The following is a 14,232-nucleotide window of genomic DNA, read 5'->3' on the forward strand; positions in this document are numbered from 1 at the left end:
GTAAGATTATATTATTGACTATATCTGGGGTGAAAACTATGTGGGTTGTTTGCTATTCCATACCCCAGGAAACAAACCGTATAAGGTATATCTGCTCTTCTCAAGCACAGCATGCTGTGTCCCCACAATTTCAACACACACGCACACACACACACACACACACACACACACACACACAGACACACACACACACACACACACACACACACACACACACACACACACACACACACACACACACAGCGATTTTACTCTGGAAAGAGTGGATCCGTGAGTGGGAGGTGGGTGTTTGAGGAAGAGAGTGGAGATGTGACTGTGAATGGGTCTGTATGGTGGTAGGGCAGAGGTGACATTATACCTAACAAAGGGACAGGTTGTAGGTATACAACAACTTTGCGTGGGCGCTCCGCTCCCTCTCACAAACCCACATGGGTTTGTGAGAGGTAGTTATGTTGCTGTGGTTTTCCTGGAAACCCCCTGCATGCAAAACCTTCAACTTTCAAACGTTCTCCTATATACACACTTTAGTACGCTGTGCCTGTGTGATCCGTTATGTCGAAAAAAACATAATCAACTTTGGTTAACCATGTTTCCACACAGGAAACTCCTCTGTCAGACACCCTGAGTATGATATCTTAAATAGGCCTGACGTCGAAATACATAAAAAGTCTTCTGAAAGAATATTATATTCAAATATTTGTGCCTCATTTCCACGATTTTTCAAAAATAGCAGACCTATACAAGCTCGTAGCGTGCCACTCGGTGGCGCACTATGAGCTTGTAGATCTGCTATTCTCCAATAGCTGAAGTATAACATAATGCTTATAGTTAATACACCAAAACGGGTTCCTGTCCAGAATGGGTTAAGCTCAGGGTAGTCCCCAAAACCTGTGTACACTGAAAACATGGCGAGTGTTCATTCACCTCTCCTAGTATAGGCTAGAGTATGTTATACAAGTTCTATCATCTATCGTGGGCGTGCTTGGTGTGTGTGTGTGTGTGTGTGTGTATGTGTGTCTGTCCACTGAGTTGCTTAAACTCATCCTATTTCATTCTACTTCGTGTAGACTGTTGACTTTGAGAACTTGTAATGAATAAAATGACGTTTGACCTCTTGATGTTAGGCCTCTAATGCAACAAGCAATCATGTTATCTTACATCCCTTCTCTCTTTTTCTATCTGATCAGTGTTTGTGTTTGATTTGTAGTTGTGTGTGTGTGTGTGTGTGTGTGTGTGTGTGTGTGTGTGTGTGTGTGTGTGTGTCTACTACTGTATATGACTCATGTGGCTTAATTATGTTAAGAGAAATGGAAAATAAGCCTATACAGGCCAAAGTAGAAAACAAACATAAACAACAATGAAACAGTATTGTACACCCAGATTCGGCACAAACAAGGGACTAAATTATATATATATATTACATATATAAATACTTCAATCAATCAATACATGTATGACTCATATGAGGCATGTAGTCCAATTGCAATGCAAACATCTATCAACCACCAAACCTTCATGATTCATGTGTAAAGGCAGGATTACCCAGAAAGTGTTAGAAAGAAGAAAACATTTCCCCCCCCTCCCAAATCTAACTTGGATTCAGTACGTCTCTTTGACAACATAATCAATACTGATCATTGGCATTTACCAATGTAGGCTCTATGTCATTATTATATGATTTATAATTTTAATCTGGCTTGCTAAATGTTCGAAGTGAGTCACCAACAACACAGGCACTGCTGCTTTGGAATTGCACCAATAGAACACACTCAGTCTGAGAAAAATCCCTGGCACTCGCACACTGGCAGCACTGTTCCAGTGTTCCTATACTTCCTGCTAGATTATTATGGTTACTTTTAGCTCTCTTTCCTCGACACTCATTTGACCGTCTGTTATCAATGCCTCTGCTCTGAGTCAGTGCATGGTTCTCAAAGTGAGGCCAAGGAATCCAGTCACATGCAGTTACTTGAGGGGTTCTTCCAAATGGCCCCATTACAGGTCTGTAACTCTGAGAGTGTACAAATGTACACTCTCAGAGTCTACATTTTTTTCCACAAAATGTCTACATTTTGTACACTCTCAGAGTTATCCTTGAACTAATATTAATTCAAAACGTTTGAAGAACCACTGCTGAGTGATACTTTACTCAATTCGCAGTACACCATCTTCACCACACGGGGGCAGACATGCTACGTGAATGGAAACAGAAACTACTACTACTACAAATCTCCCGGATGCCAGCTGCTTGTGTTTACGGAAGTGAGAAATCATGTCATGGCTGATTGGTGTGTGTGCTCGTTTTACGTCTCAGAGCCGTCAGACAAGTCGTTCGTATACAGAGGGAGAATACGTTCTCGGGACACCCGATTGGAGAATCAAACACACCTTCCATGCAAAGATAGCCGTTGAGAAAGTCCTGCATGATGTTTGTTGCTGTTGCTTGTTAGCTAGTAGTTGCTGTGCGTACATAACTAGTTGGCTCGAGTTAGTCCCGCTGTAATATAAAAAGTCTTCAATGAAACCATTGGACTCTGATGAGGATGAGGAGCAACTGGCTGTTTACCAGAAGACACTGAGAGGTACACGTTCACATTGCACTCTAGCCCTACAAGCAGAACCCAATGCTACTGAAGTTTCTGACATTTTTTTGACCCAGAGCAAAGCGTCATCCAAATTTCAGAAAAGCTTTACGGAGGGTTCCGAGAGGGGCTAATTGCACTCTAGAAAATAATGATAAAATACAACATACCGTACATTTCAATTACATAAATACAGTACATTTCATGTATTCCAAGTATTTGGAATACATTCTCTATTATTTAAAACGGTTTGGTGTTCTGGCCTAACCATTTCGTTTAAGTTTGAATCACTGACTTGTGCCTTTTAAATTGAATGATCGAGCAACATGAAGCAATGGACAGCTCACACAGTCACACTCACAAATTACCTTTTTATATGTAGCCTCTAGTCTTATCCTCTCTCTCTCTCTCTCTCTCTCTCTCTCTCTCTCTATATCTCTCTCTCTCTCTCTCTCATACAGTAGGCTATAATGTATACCATTCACCAACTGCTGCTGACCCTCTTTATACCAATAAATTAAGGATGGACCACTTGGGACATTATCTAATTATAGTTATAGTGAGAAATCAAAGGGAGAGAGTGGAAAAAAAAGTTTATTTTCATCGATGTAATGGTGAAGAAATTCGCTCAAAATGCATATCTCTCTTTTGTCCTCATAACATTGTCCTGACAACTCCTGATAACATGTCCTAAAAGTGCCCCACAAGTCTCCACCAGGACAGGTTGTGGCCTCCTGGTGGCGCTATAATAGGCCAATGTGAAAGGATGCCATTTCTTCTCATGCCTTTGATGGCAATTGGATGATTTGAGGCATTTTGTTCCAAAAATGTGTTTTGCAAAGATCCACCTGTTGGTGGCGCTATAACAGGTCAATGTGAAAAGGGTGGGATATATTCCTCAGCCTAGCAGGAAAGTGCGTGAAAGATTTCACGTAAATTGCACGCTGGGTTCATGATTTGAGGCTTTTTGTTCAAAACGGGGCCAATCCTGCAAACTTTGAAAGCCAATGTTAGCCAATTTGGATGTAATATGAAATAATATTGGACAGATCCGTCTTGAGCACATGACTATAGAGATACTGTGTAACGATTTGAGGGGTTTTTGGACAGAATCTGAGTAATAAATGTAATAAATGTGTTTTACAAAAGTCTGCCTACTGGTGGCGCTATAAAAGGCAGATGTGAAAAATGCAGGTCAAAGGTTTGTCCTTGGCCTCTAGGGAGTGTGCATGCAACGTCGTTTCACGCAGATGGGTGCAGTTATAGGTAAAAAACAAAGGTGAAAAGCTGCCTCATGGTGGCGCTATAACAGGCCATTCTGGAAAATCTGGGGCAGAGGTTCATGTATGTGTCTCATAGGAGGGCTGTGGGCAGTTCAGAAACCCGTCCACCAGTGACATCATCGATGGGGAATCCAAGCTAATAGAAACCGCAGGCTTTCTTTTCCTGAAAAGTTGCGATGCGATAATGGAAGCCATCGTTCTCACGATAATAAAAATTAGTTTCACAACAAATCTTGTTAAAAAAAAAATCTGGTGGACGTGTGTGTCTGAACTGCCCACAGCCCTCCTATGAGACACAGACTGAGTAGAAAAAAAATGGTCGTGTTTTATCATGAACATTAGTGAGGACACATTTTAATATGAAGAGATGTTGAGAAGTGGTCCTTTTAACGGTGCCGGACATTAGCTGGTAACAGACGGACGGATGGAATGCAAAACATACTCTCCATGACTTTGGCTGGTGGAGACAATAACGTCGTTAATAATGTTATGGCTTGCTTTCAGAGCGGGCCAACCGAAGCATCCAGCAGCTGAGCAGTGCCCTGGCGGCGAGGAGCGACGATGGAGAGGAGACGGGGGCGGTCCGAAGCCCCCTCTCCTTCCTGGCTGGAGAGGAGGAGGAGGAGGAGGAGCAGGCGGCGTGGACCCAGAGGAGGAGGAGCCAAGCAGGTGTCGTGTCAGATTTTTTTTACAAGAGCCAAACAACCGAGGCTGGATTTTGGAGCCCTATGCCAATCCCGATTTTTGGAGAGTCCGACCTAGACCACCAACTTGGGCTTGGGCCAAATTCTACAAATACCTCCTTATTAGCTCTCACACTTTCTTTTTTTTTCCCACTGTTTTGTTTATTCAAGATTCAGGGTATACAGTAAATCAAATGACAATATATGTGACACACCCATATGAAACATATAAAAGATAACAAAATGTTGTGAGTCCATACACAAAATATTGTGGTAGCATAAAATAAAAATGGGAAAATAAAATAAAAAGTTGCATAGTCCTATGCTAACATGGAAGCGACACTAATACAAACCACATAACCTGAATCAAGTTTTGAAACAAAAACAAGACAAACGTACGACAAGACAAGACAAGACAAGACAACATGGCATGGTCATTGGTCACCCAGAACATAATAGACGTGGTAGTGCATCCACACATGGCTCCTAATAATAAATATACTGAACAACCCAGCTGCGTCGGGAATCTACAGCAGCATGCTCAGATCCAGGATTAAACTCATTCAATCTGGAATTGCTTGGAACTGCAAGTTATTTACTAGTGCGAGGAAGGGGCCCCATGTGTTAGCTCTCACACTTTCAAGATTAAATAAATAAGTAAAACATTTGTAGATTTACAAGCTCGTAAATGTTTGGGTATTTGGCTCCAGTGTACACAGCCACTGATAGTAAGCCTGTTGATTTCCATCGGCACACACAGTAGTAATAAATAATGACATTATTCCTTTCTTGTGCGTGTCTCCATCTCTGTGTTAGTCAACCAGCTGAGGAGCCTCTTACAGAAACAACGAAAGGAAACGCACTCTCCTCTTTCCCCTTCAAAGAAGCAATCTCCGCCTAAGGTACCTCGCTACAGGCTAAACATTTAAACCACTGAATCCCTACATACATGTTGTTGACTGTGGTGGTCCCATAGATAGAGCAGTGGCTCTCGAAGGTTTTCATGGTAAGGTCCTTTTCTGCCAGGGACCCCCCAGAAGAGAATCTTTATGTTAAATAAATATATATATTATGATAAAATATATTTTTCGAATAATTTCAAAAATAGCAGCTTGTAGATCTGCTATTTTTGTAAGAGCCAACATATAAACGGATAAAGTGGCTTAAAATGATTGCGATGCTATATTAACCACTTTTGCCAAGGACCTCCTGGAATAATAATTCCTACTTTATTATCGCACAACGAACACTGAAAAAAACAGTGTTGCGCCAAGGGTCCTTGAGCGGGGTCGCTCAAGGCTTGTGTTTTGTATTTCGTCTACATTGAAAATCAGGGCCTGCCCCTCAGTTGTACTCCCGAGTTTAAATCAAGGTTATGATGTTGATGATGATGATGATCATCACACTTTTTTTCAGAGAACGCAGGAGGAGGGGGTGGCCATTCAGGACCTGATCCCCATGATTTGCAACCAGTCGGAGTACATCCAACATCTGGAAGCCCAAGTCAAATTCTGCACGGTGTGTGTGTTGTGCAATGTGCTTTTTGGCAGCAAATTTCTATTTCTGTTTAGTCATAGTCTTTGGTTCTGAAACGTCATTTAGTTTTTGTCATATTTTAGTCACCTGGAATGTCTTAGTGTTAGTCTAGTTTTAGTCAAAATATATTTTGGCGGGCCTTGATGCCGTCGTAATGAGTGTTTTTACACCTGCTGAAAATAGCCGATCTACAAGCTCACAACGCGTCGCGTTGTGAGCTTGTAGATCGGCTATTTTCAGCATGCAACCAAAGTGTAAAATTACTTATACTGGATCTCTTGTCCACTAGTCCCTTCCTAACATTTTAGTCTACGAAAACTGTCAGTATATTTAGTCTTAGTTTTAGTCATCGTAGCTTAATTTTCATTTAGTTTCCATTCGTTTTTTGTCAGTGAAAAAAGGTAGTCGACGAACATTTTTCGTCTTAGTTTAAGTCGACGAAAACAACACTGGTGTTGTGTTCCCTTTCATGTCTGTGCATGTGTTATGCTCATGTCAGAGTTCATTCCTGTATGTGTCTGCGTACAGTGACTGTCCATGGCTCTGCCCTAGTACTGTACTAGGCCGATTAGTGATCTTGTGCAATGTGCATACAGCGACAGCAGGCCAAAGAGCGCCGATCTCAAATATTGTTTCCAAGTCGTTCAAAGTAAACTTTGTCATTTAAAAAAATATATAATTACAGAGCAGAATTATCCACCAAGCTGTGGAGGAGAAAAGGCCATTTGTGTTTGTCGACCGTGTTTTACAATTTGTCCTATTTTAAATGGATGTAATAATGCTTGTTGTTGCAGTACGTGTAATGTGCAATGCTTTGCGATGTGTTCCACGCAGAACTGACATTTACAGAAAAAGTCGGTCTCTTGTCACTCACAAAGCGAGTTTAGCATAGCAAAAAACGGACACTTGCATCTCTTAATTGTAAACTTGCATTGGCGGGTGATACATTTGTCATTGTCAATCGTTTGTCCTAGTGATGACAACGTGCCACAGTTATTTTTTGATGTGTTCAGTGTCCAAAGATATGTCTCCACGTAACCAAACAATATCTACTCTAGGTGCACTTTGATAATGTAATCACAATAATGTACTATATCTCTTTCCCTTCTCACCATTGTGTGTGTGTGAGAGAGAGAGAGAGAGAGAGAGAGAGAGAGAGAGAGAAGATGATTTACAACTGTTAGCCACATGCTGTGTTACTCTGTCATGCTGTAGGTAGAAAGTAGAAACTGAACTCTATGCATACAGTATGCCATCGAGTTTGTTCTGTGACTAACTGTGTGTGTGTGTGTGTGTGTGTGTGTGTGTGTGTGTGTGTGTGTGTGTGTGTGTGTGTGTGTGTTCAGGAGGAGCTGGAGGGGATGAAGCAGCGCGTCCGGGTAGTGGTGGTAGACAATGAGAAGCTACAATCAGATCTGAAGAACACAATACGGGCCCAAATGGTGTGTGTGTACGAAAGAGAAAGTGCCAGTGTTTTGAATGCGTGTGTGTGTGTGTGTGTGTGTGTGTGAGACAAAAGATGATGACCACAGTGTATGTCGCGTAATGTTGAATACTAAAATGTCTGCTTAAGATTTTATGTTGATGAGATCTATTTTGTGCGTTCCTCAGGAGCGTCCAACAACCAACACAGCCCACAACCCGACAGAAGCCCTCACATGGCAGGATAAACTGGTACATGTCATCCATACCTTCCGTCCATGTGGACCTTCTGTCCACTGTTCGTTTTCACTTGTGACCCGTTTGAATCTCATTAGCACTGATTGCTGGTGGTGTTCTGCCCCCTCATCAAACACAAATGTTTGGTCAAACCATGTGACTCCCATTGGGGGAAAAGCATTGTGGTGGCCCCCCCCCCAAAATTAAAACGACCAAACATTTGCCTGATTGGTGTCTGGTACGTGTGAACGAGGCCTATAGGCGTGCATCTATCCATCATTTTTGTAGAGATTATTCCGTTGATTGCATTTTCAGTTAATCCAAAGATAGAGAATCGGTTTTAATGTAACAAGTTTATGTTATAATTAATTGACGTGGGGAAATGTTTTTTAAATTATATTTTATAATCAACTAAGTTGATTAGTCTTAACCGTTGCAGCACAATTGCACTTTAAGGTCCAAAACAAATACAAAGTCTTTATTTTTTATTAAACTGATTACCAGTAGTTACATTTTTCTGTTGCATCCCTACTTAAAGGAGAATTCCATACTAAAAGGCTTTCTTACCTTTCTTTGTAGTTGTTACGTCCTCACCAAAGAGGTCCAGGTGTTATTTTGTGCAAAAGCTCCTTATTGGCTGTTTCCCCTACCATAAGCCCTAAATGAATTGCATTGAATTGAATGGGTCTATGGGGTGTTGTGCTAATTCGCTTATTTCCATCGCTAAATTTTTTAATTTCTTTGTATATATCCTCTCTTCATAATGTAATATCCCAAGCGGCACACTTTACTACTTCTTTCGATGGAAATAAGCGAACTAGCATAACAAGCCCCATTCAATTCCCATTCAATGCAATGCGATTCATTGAGGGCTTATGGTAGGGAAAATAGCCAATAAGGAGTTTTTGCACAAAAAAACACCTGGACCTCTTTGGTGGGGACGTAACAACTACAAAGAAAGGTAAGAAAGCATTCTAGCATGGAATTCTCCTTTAACCCATTGATGCCTGAGGCCGAATCTGGGAACGCCTTCTAGGGCCTGACCTGAGGTTTCTGAAAACCTTCAAATTCTGATGTTTTTTTTTTTTTTAATAGTTATGTTGCTACATGTATAGCAATAGCTGATGAGACACAGAGAGCGCGGCCGGCATCAAGGGTAGAACAACGTATACGTTGCACCAGGCGTCAATGGGTTAAGCCCACATGAGGGGAAAAAATGGCAAAAGGCAAAGAATTCCTCCTGAAATCTGAACGTTCCCCTGAATTTGGGGGTGGGGGAAATAAGGAGTTGCCTCCAATATCTTGTTCATGCAACTCTTGGTTAGATAATTCCATGAAATATAAAAATGTAAATGTATACACCGCTGACATTATAGTATTTGCTCTATAAATATAATATAAATCGTGTGTGTGTGTGTGTGTGTGTGTGTGTGTGTGTGTGTGTGTGTGTGTGTGTGTGTGTGTGTGTGTTAGGAGCAGTTGAAAGTGATGCATCAGGCACAGACTGAAACACTGGAGTCCCAGGTTGTATCTCTCAGGTCAGCACTCACACTCTAGCTATAAAAACTCACTCCACTGATTGAACCACTACAGAAAAAAGTTTCTCCTTCAATTTAAAAATTATTTATTTTTCTTTTTTTTAATAACTAGAATATAAGCTTGTAGATCTGGGGACTAGGTTGGCGGAGGGTGTGTAGAGCCCAGGATCACATTAGACAATTGACATGGGGGTGAAAAATGGGTTACAAAATCGTGGGATAAAAATTATAGAAAAAAAAAGAAGCTTGTAGATTTGCTATTTTAGAAAATGTTTAAATATGTATACAAATTGTTGTCTATAATTTTGTTACATGCCCCAAATCTGAACGCCAGGTTGAATGGTTCAGTGGCTAACACATGTTGGGGCGGGAACCCCTTTTGGTGTTTTAAACATTATGTTATAATTTAGCTATTGAAAAATAGCAGATCTACTATTCTTTTTTCTACTATAGGTCTGCTATTTTTGAAAAATCTTGAAAATGTGGCTCAAATCTTTGAATATATATTCTTTCAGAGCAAACTTTTTTTTTTAATTCGACGTCAGGCCTAAATGGGTTAAATAAGAGTCAACAAATCACTATTCCATTCATGCGTGGCTCTGGCACATGCAATGCAATGTGGAACTTGTAGATCTTCAGTTTTCGCTACATTTGGAAAACGGAAGTGGTAAGGTAAATAAAATGCCAATTCAGGCCATGATCACCAGGATATGCAGTATCTGGAATACTGCATGCTGTGCAACGGTGGCATGCATACATCCAGTGAAAGATAGATTTATACTATTATTTATAACATTTTCAATGTCAACCAAATGCCTTATGCTCTCACATTTTCTGTGTTATTCCCATTGAGGTTTTAGAAGCAATGTCGCAAGTGAAATATCATTTCAGGAATGGAAGACACTACTATTTCCGCTACCCTCCCTTAAAACCCATTCTGTGCGGGAACCCCTTTTGGTGTTAGCGTTATGTAATGCTTTAGCTATTGAAAAATAGCAGATCTACAAGCTCATCGAAGAAAACCGAAGAACGACTGACATAGAAACAGAGCTTTTTCAGAAAACTGTCAGGATGTAGAAGATTTTTTTTTAGAATCTGATCTCAGGTCAAAATGGGTTAAGTTCCACTATACCTCTCCTGTCCCCCTGCAGGAAGGAGTTGTCCGTCAGTCAGAAGGAGTGCGAGGAGGCGAAAGCTCGCCTCCGGCGCAGGGAGGCGCAGGCCGCCGAGGCGGCGAAGGCCGGCGGCGCGCCCCGCGTGGTGGGCCTGTGTCTGAAGTGTGCCCAGCACGAAGCCGTCCTGGCCGGGACACACACCAACGTGCACATCCAGGCCATCGAGAGGCTCACCAAGTCAGTGCAGAGAGCGTGACACACACACACACACACACACACACACACAACCTCACATGACGTTGGGACAGTGAAGACTTACTGCTACTACGATTACTAAAGTAATCAACAAACTGCGGTATACTATAGAAATCACACCCGTGTGACCCGAGTGGTGCAACTCCTCTCTCTCTCTCTATCCCTCTCTCTCTCATTAGCAGGCAACACTGCAGCACTGTCTCTCTCTCTCTCTCTCTCGCTCTGTTTCTGGAAAACAGCGCCCCCTACTGGTACTCATTATATGATGCTCATAGTCACATATAGGTGAACACATAGGTGAACACACGGACAGGAACAAAGCTGTTCCTCGGAGTGGTTGCACCACTCAAAAAAAGAGGCACAAATTGTGAAATTAGCAGATAATATACAAGCTCACAACGCCTCCCGGTTGCGAGCTATTGTGAGCTTGTAGATCTTCTATTTTTACACAATATCTGTGGAGCCGAGTAAGACAAAAATGTAATGTCTCAACTCTGACAATTCCAAGTGCTTGTCGGGTTTTGGCGGTCCCCCAGCTCAAATATGATTATGTTGGTATAGGTCCCCAGCTCAGTTTGTCCTGAAAACAACGAGAACCCACGGGTATAAGACACGTGCAATTGTGTCCACAGATGTAGAAGTATCCCTGTCCCAACTGTGTTCTGGCTTTGATATTTGCACTTTGCTTAAATTGTAAATTGTGCACAATTTCGGTAAATGGCTATATTTTCTGATGGCGTGTGTTTGTAATCCCGGTACTGTGGGCTCACGTCTTGTCTGTCTGTCTGTCTGTCTGTCTGTTTGTCTGTCTGTCTGTCTGTCTGTCTGTGTTTGCATGTGTGACGGTTGTGTTCTGTGTAATCCGTCCGTCCGTCCGTCTGTCTGTTAAGGGAGCGCGACGAGCTGATGGGTGCTCTGTGCGCGGGGCGGGTCAGCCACCAGGAGGCGCAGCAGAGGGAGTGGTCAGCCTGTATGCAGGTCAAACAGGCTGTGGAGATGGCTGAGGAGTTCAAGCTGCAGAAGACCAGGGTCAGACTCACTTTCAAAGACTTTGACCAAACATTTGTTTTAAAAGAGCGAAGACGACAGATCTATATGCTCAACACATCGCATTGCGACATGTGAGCCTGTCACGCACGCACACGCACACGCACACACACACGCACACGCACACGCACACGCACACGCGCACACACACACACACACACACCCCTTGTTGATGAATTCCTGCTCTGTTCTTTGGCTATATAGAAGTGTCTATTTGTACGTCTCTAAATGTTTTGATGAATTGAACGAGGCGGGCCCTCTTGTAAACAAGTGTAATGCTTTATCGGGTCGTCCACTCACGGCTAACAGTCTTTGCATTGAGTTTGTGCTCGAAATGTACTGTAATTCTGCAAACTGTTAATAAATATTTCAATCACTCATTCAATCAAAACACACACACACACACACACACACACACACACACACACACACACACACACACACACACACTGTTGATATATTGTCCTCTATTCAGTGCTGCTTCACGACACTAAATGGCTCATTATTTTAGCGGCAGTAATGTATGAGTTGTTCTCGTGTGTGTGCGTGCGCGCGTGTGTGTGTGTGCGTGCGTGTGTGTGCGTGCGTAGGTGGAGGTGCAGTGTGAGCAGCTGTCCAGGGAGCTGGCTCGACTGAGGGAGCACATGGAGCGGGAGGCCAAGGCCCTAAAGGAGAGAGTGGCAAAGGCCAGAGAGGAAGGCCGTGGTGCAGCTCGCAAGGACAAAGAGGAGCTGGCACAGTCTGTAAGTCTTTGTGTGTGTGTGTGTGTACATTATGTATTAGGTCTTACTTGTGAGAGAACCCACAGTACGATGAACACTTAAACCTTATACTTGGTTGACTTTTGCCCCAAAAATAGCCCATCTACAAGCTCATCGTTTAGCAATGTGACACGTTGTGAGCTGTTTGTTTGTTCACCCCGGGGATTGCTAGGGTTCATGTTGTTAAGACACAAATGTGTTTGTGTGTGTTTACTGACCTAGTGACTGATCGATTTTCTTTCTTTCTTTCTGTGTGTGTGTGTGTGTGTGTGTGTGTGTGTGTGTGCCTGCCTGCCTGTGCGCGCGTCAGGTGAGCAGTCTTTCCCAGCGTGTGGCTGAGTTGGAAGGACAACTAGACAGAGCAGACAGGGACAAGAGCTCACTGACCAATCAGCTGGACGATACCCTCCGCAAACTGACCAATCAGGAACAAGACGGCACCAAGGTGTGTGTCTCTTGGGTTTGATTCCGTCTGGTGACCTGTGTTGCGTGTTCTCTCTCTCTCTCTCTCTCTCTCTCTATCTCTACAAAACTGTGTTGTTTAACAATTTAATAATAATAATAATAATAATAATGTCCATTTGCACTCACCTTCTCTCTTCCAGTTCCGTCTTCTTTCTAAGTTGAATTCTGTACGTTGACTGTAATGGTTGCTTTATTCCAAATGAGGGCGCCAAAGTCTTTATTATTTCAAACACACTCGTTTTGAGAAGGAGCACAGATCCTCTCAAGAATATTTTACCTTTTTTATTTAAAGACAGTAACGCATGCTTATATGCTGACAGCACCGTATGTGTGGATAATATAATCAGTAGTCCCTGTAAATTCAAATTAACGTCGTGACACCGAGAGATATAATCGGATTTGGGTACGTTCAAACGTTGACATACACACACACACACACACACCCCCCATGATGAGTTCAATGAACATAACACGGGGGTGAAAGATGTTCACTTGTTAAATTTAACCTTGCCCTTTTTCTCTTCTTCCTCAGGCGCTTGTAGATCTGCGCTACCAGGCGAGCCAGGCACAGCTGAAGAGGGACGAAGCGGAGCGCGAGCTCCGAGACCTCGGCACCAAGACGGCCCGACTGAGGGAGCAGGCTGCACAGGTCGGTCACACTGGTTCCGATCAGCCCAATTGCTTATCCCATTCTGACCTGAGATCAGATTAAAAAAAATGTCTTCTATGTCAGTCGCTCTTTGATTTTTTCAAAAAAATAGCAGACCTACAAGCTCGTAGCGCGCCACTCGGTGGCGCGCTATGAGCTTGTAGATCTGCTGTTTTTCAATAGCTAAAGCACGACATGACGCTAACGCCAAAATGGTTTCCCGGCCAAAATGGGTTATGCACGGTAAAATCCTCTGCGGCAAAATGATATGATTATGATACAGTACTGTAATTGTCAGTTCACACTGACATTTGTCTTGCGACCCATCAGCCAAGTATGCAGAACGCATATACACATTATTACACACATTTGACATAACACAAAGAACAAGACAATTTACATAAAAAATACACTTGAAGCTCTATCTATGGCATATTTGGTCGTATGACAAAAATATTGGTTCTGTGACGCCGTTATACGCAGAACTTCAACGACGCATCAAATCTGACTCTATGTCCCGCAAATGTCTTTGTGTGCTTAAAGCTGCTATAAGCAATAATATGTCAAATTGTTAATGACCTTTTTTTTCTTTCTTTTTTTGATAATCAGACACCCCCCAAAAAATGTAGTCTCCGTGACACATCTAGGGGCCACAATCTGCA

The 14,232-nt window shown here is 42.5% G+C and overlaps 1 protein-coding gene across 2 annotated transcripts in view; it reads left to right on the forward strand.

The window, feature by feature from the left end:
- The first annotated feature begins 2,412 nt into the window (after window positions 1–2,412).
- The window catches only part of sdccag8 (SHH signaling and ciliogenesis regulator sdccag8), a 69,664-nt gene continuing 57,844 nt past the window's right edge, over window positions 2,413–14,232 (forward strand). Inside the window, exons 1-12 of one of the 2 annotated variants that reach the window (XM_080782336.1) lie at window positions 2,413–2,579; window positions 4,367–4,531; window positions 5,362–5,447; window positions 5,962–6,063; window positions 7,428–7,523; window positions 7,693–7,755; window positions 9,214–9,278; window positions 10,430–10,630; window positions 11,539–11,677; window positions 12,286–12,438; window positions 12,767–12,901; window positions 13,454–13,570. In XM_080782336.1, the coding sequence (XP_080638462.1) occupies window positions 2,516–2,579; window positions 4,367–4,531; window positions 5,362–5,447; window positions 5,962–6,063; window positions 7,428–7,523; window positions 7,693–7,755; window positions 9,214–9,278; window positions 10,430–10,630; window positions 11,539–11,677; window positions 12,286–12,438; window positions 12,767–12,901; window positions 13,454–13,570 (1,386 nt within the window). In that variant the 5' untranslated portion in view covers window positions 2,413–2,515. The remainder of the gene's footprint in view (window positions 2,580–4,366; window positions 4,532–5,361; window positions 5,448–5,961; window positions 6,064–7,427; window positions 7,524–7,692; window positions 7,756–9,213; window positions 9,279–10,429; window positions 10,631–11,538; window positions 11,678–12,285; window positions 12,439–12,766; window positions 12,902–13,453; window positions 13,571–14,232) is intronic. The other variant, XM_080782337.1, reaches the window with a different exon arrangement.

The sequence above is a fragment of the Protomyctophum bolini genome (genome assembly GCF_963924005.1).
Source record: "Protomyctophum bolini genome assembly, chromosome: 14".
In the NCBI taxonomy this organism is placed as follows: Eukaryota; Metazoa; Chordata; class Actinopteri; order Myctophiformes; family Myctophidae; genus Protomyctophum; species Protomyctophum bolini.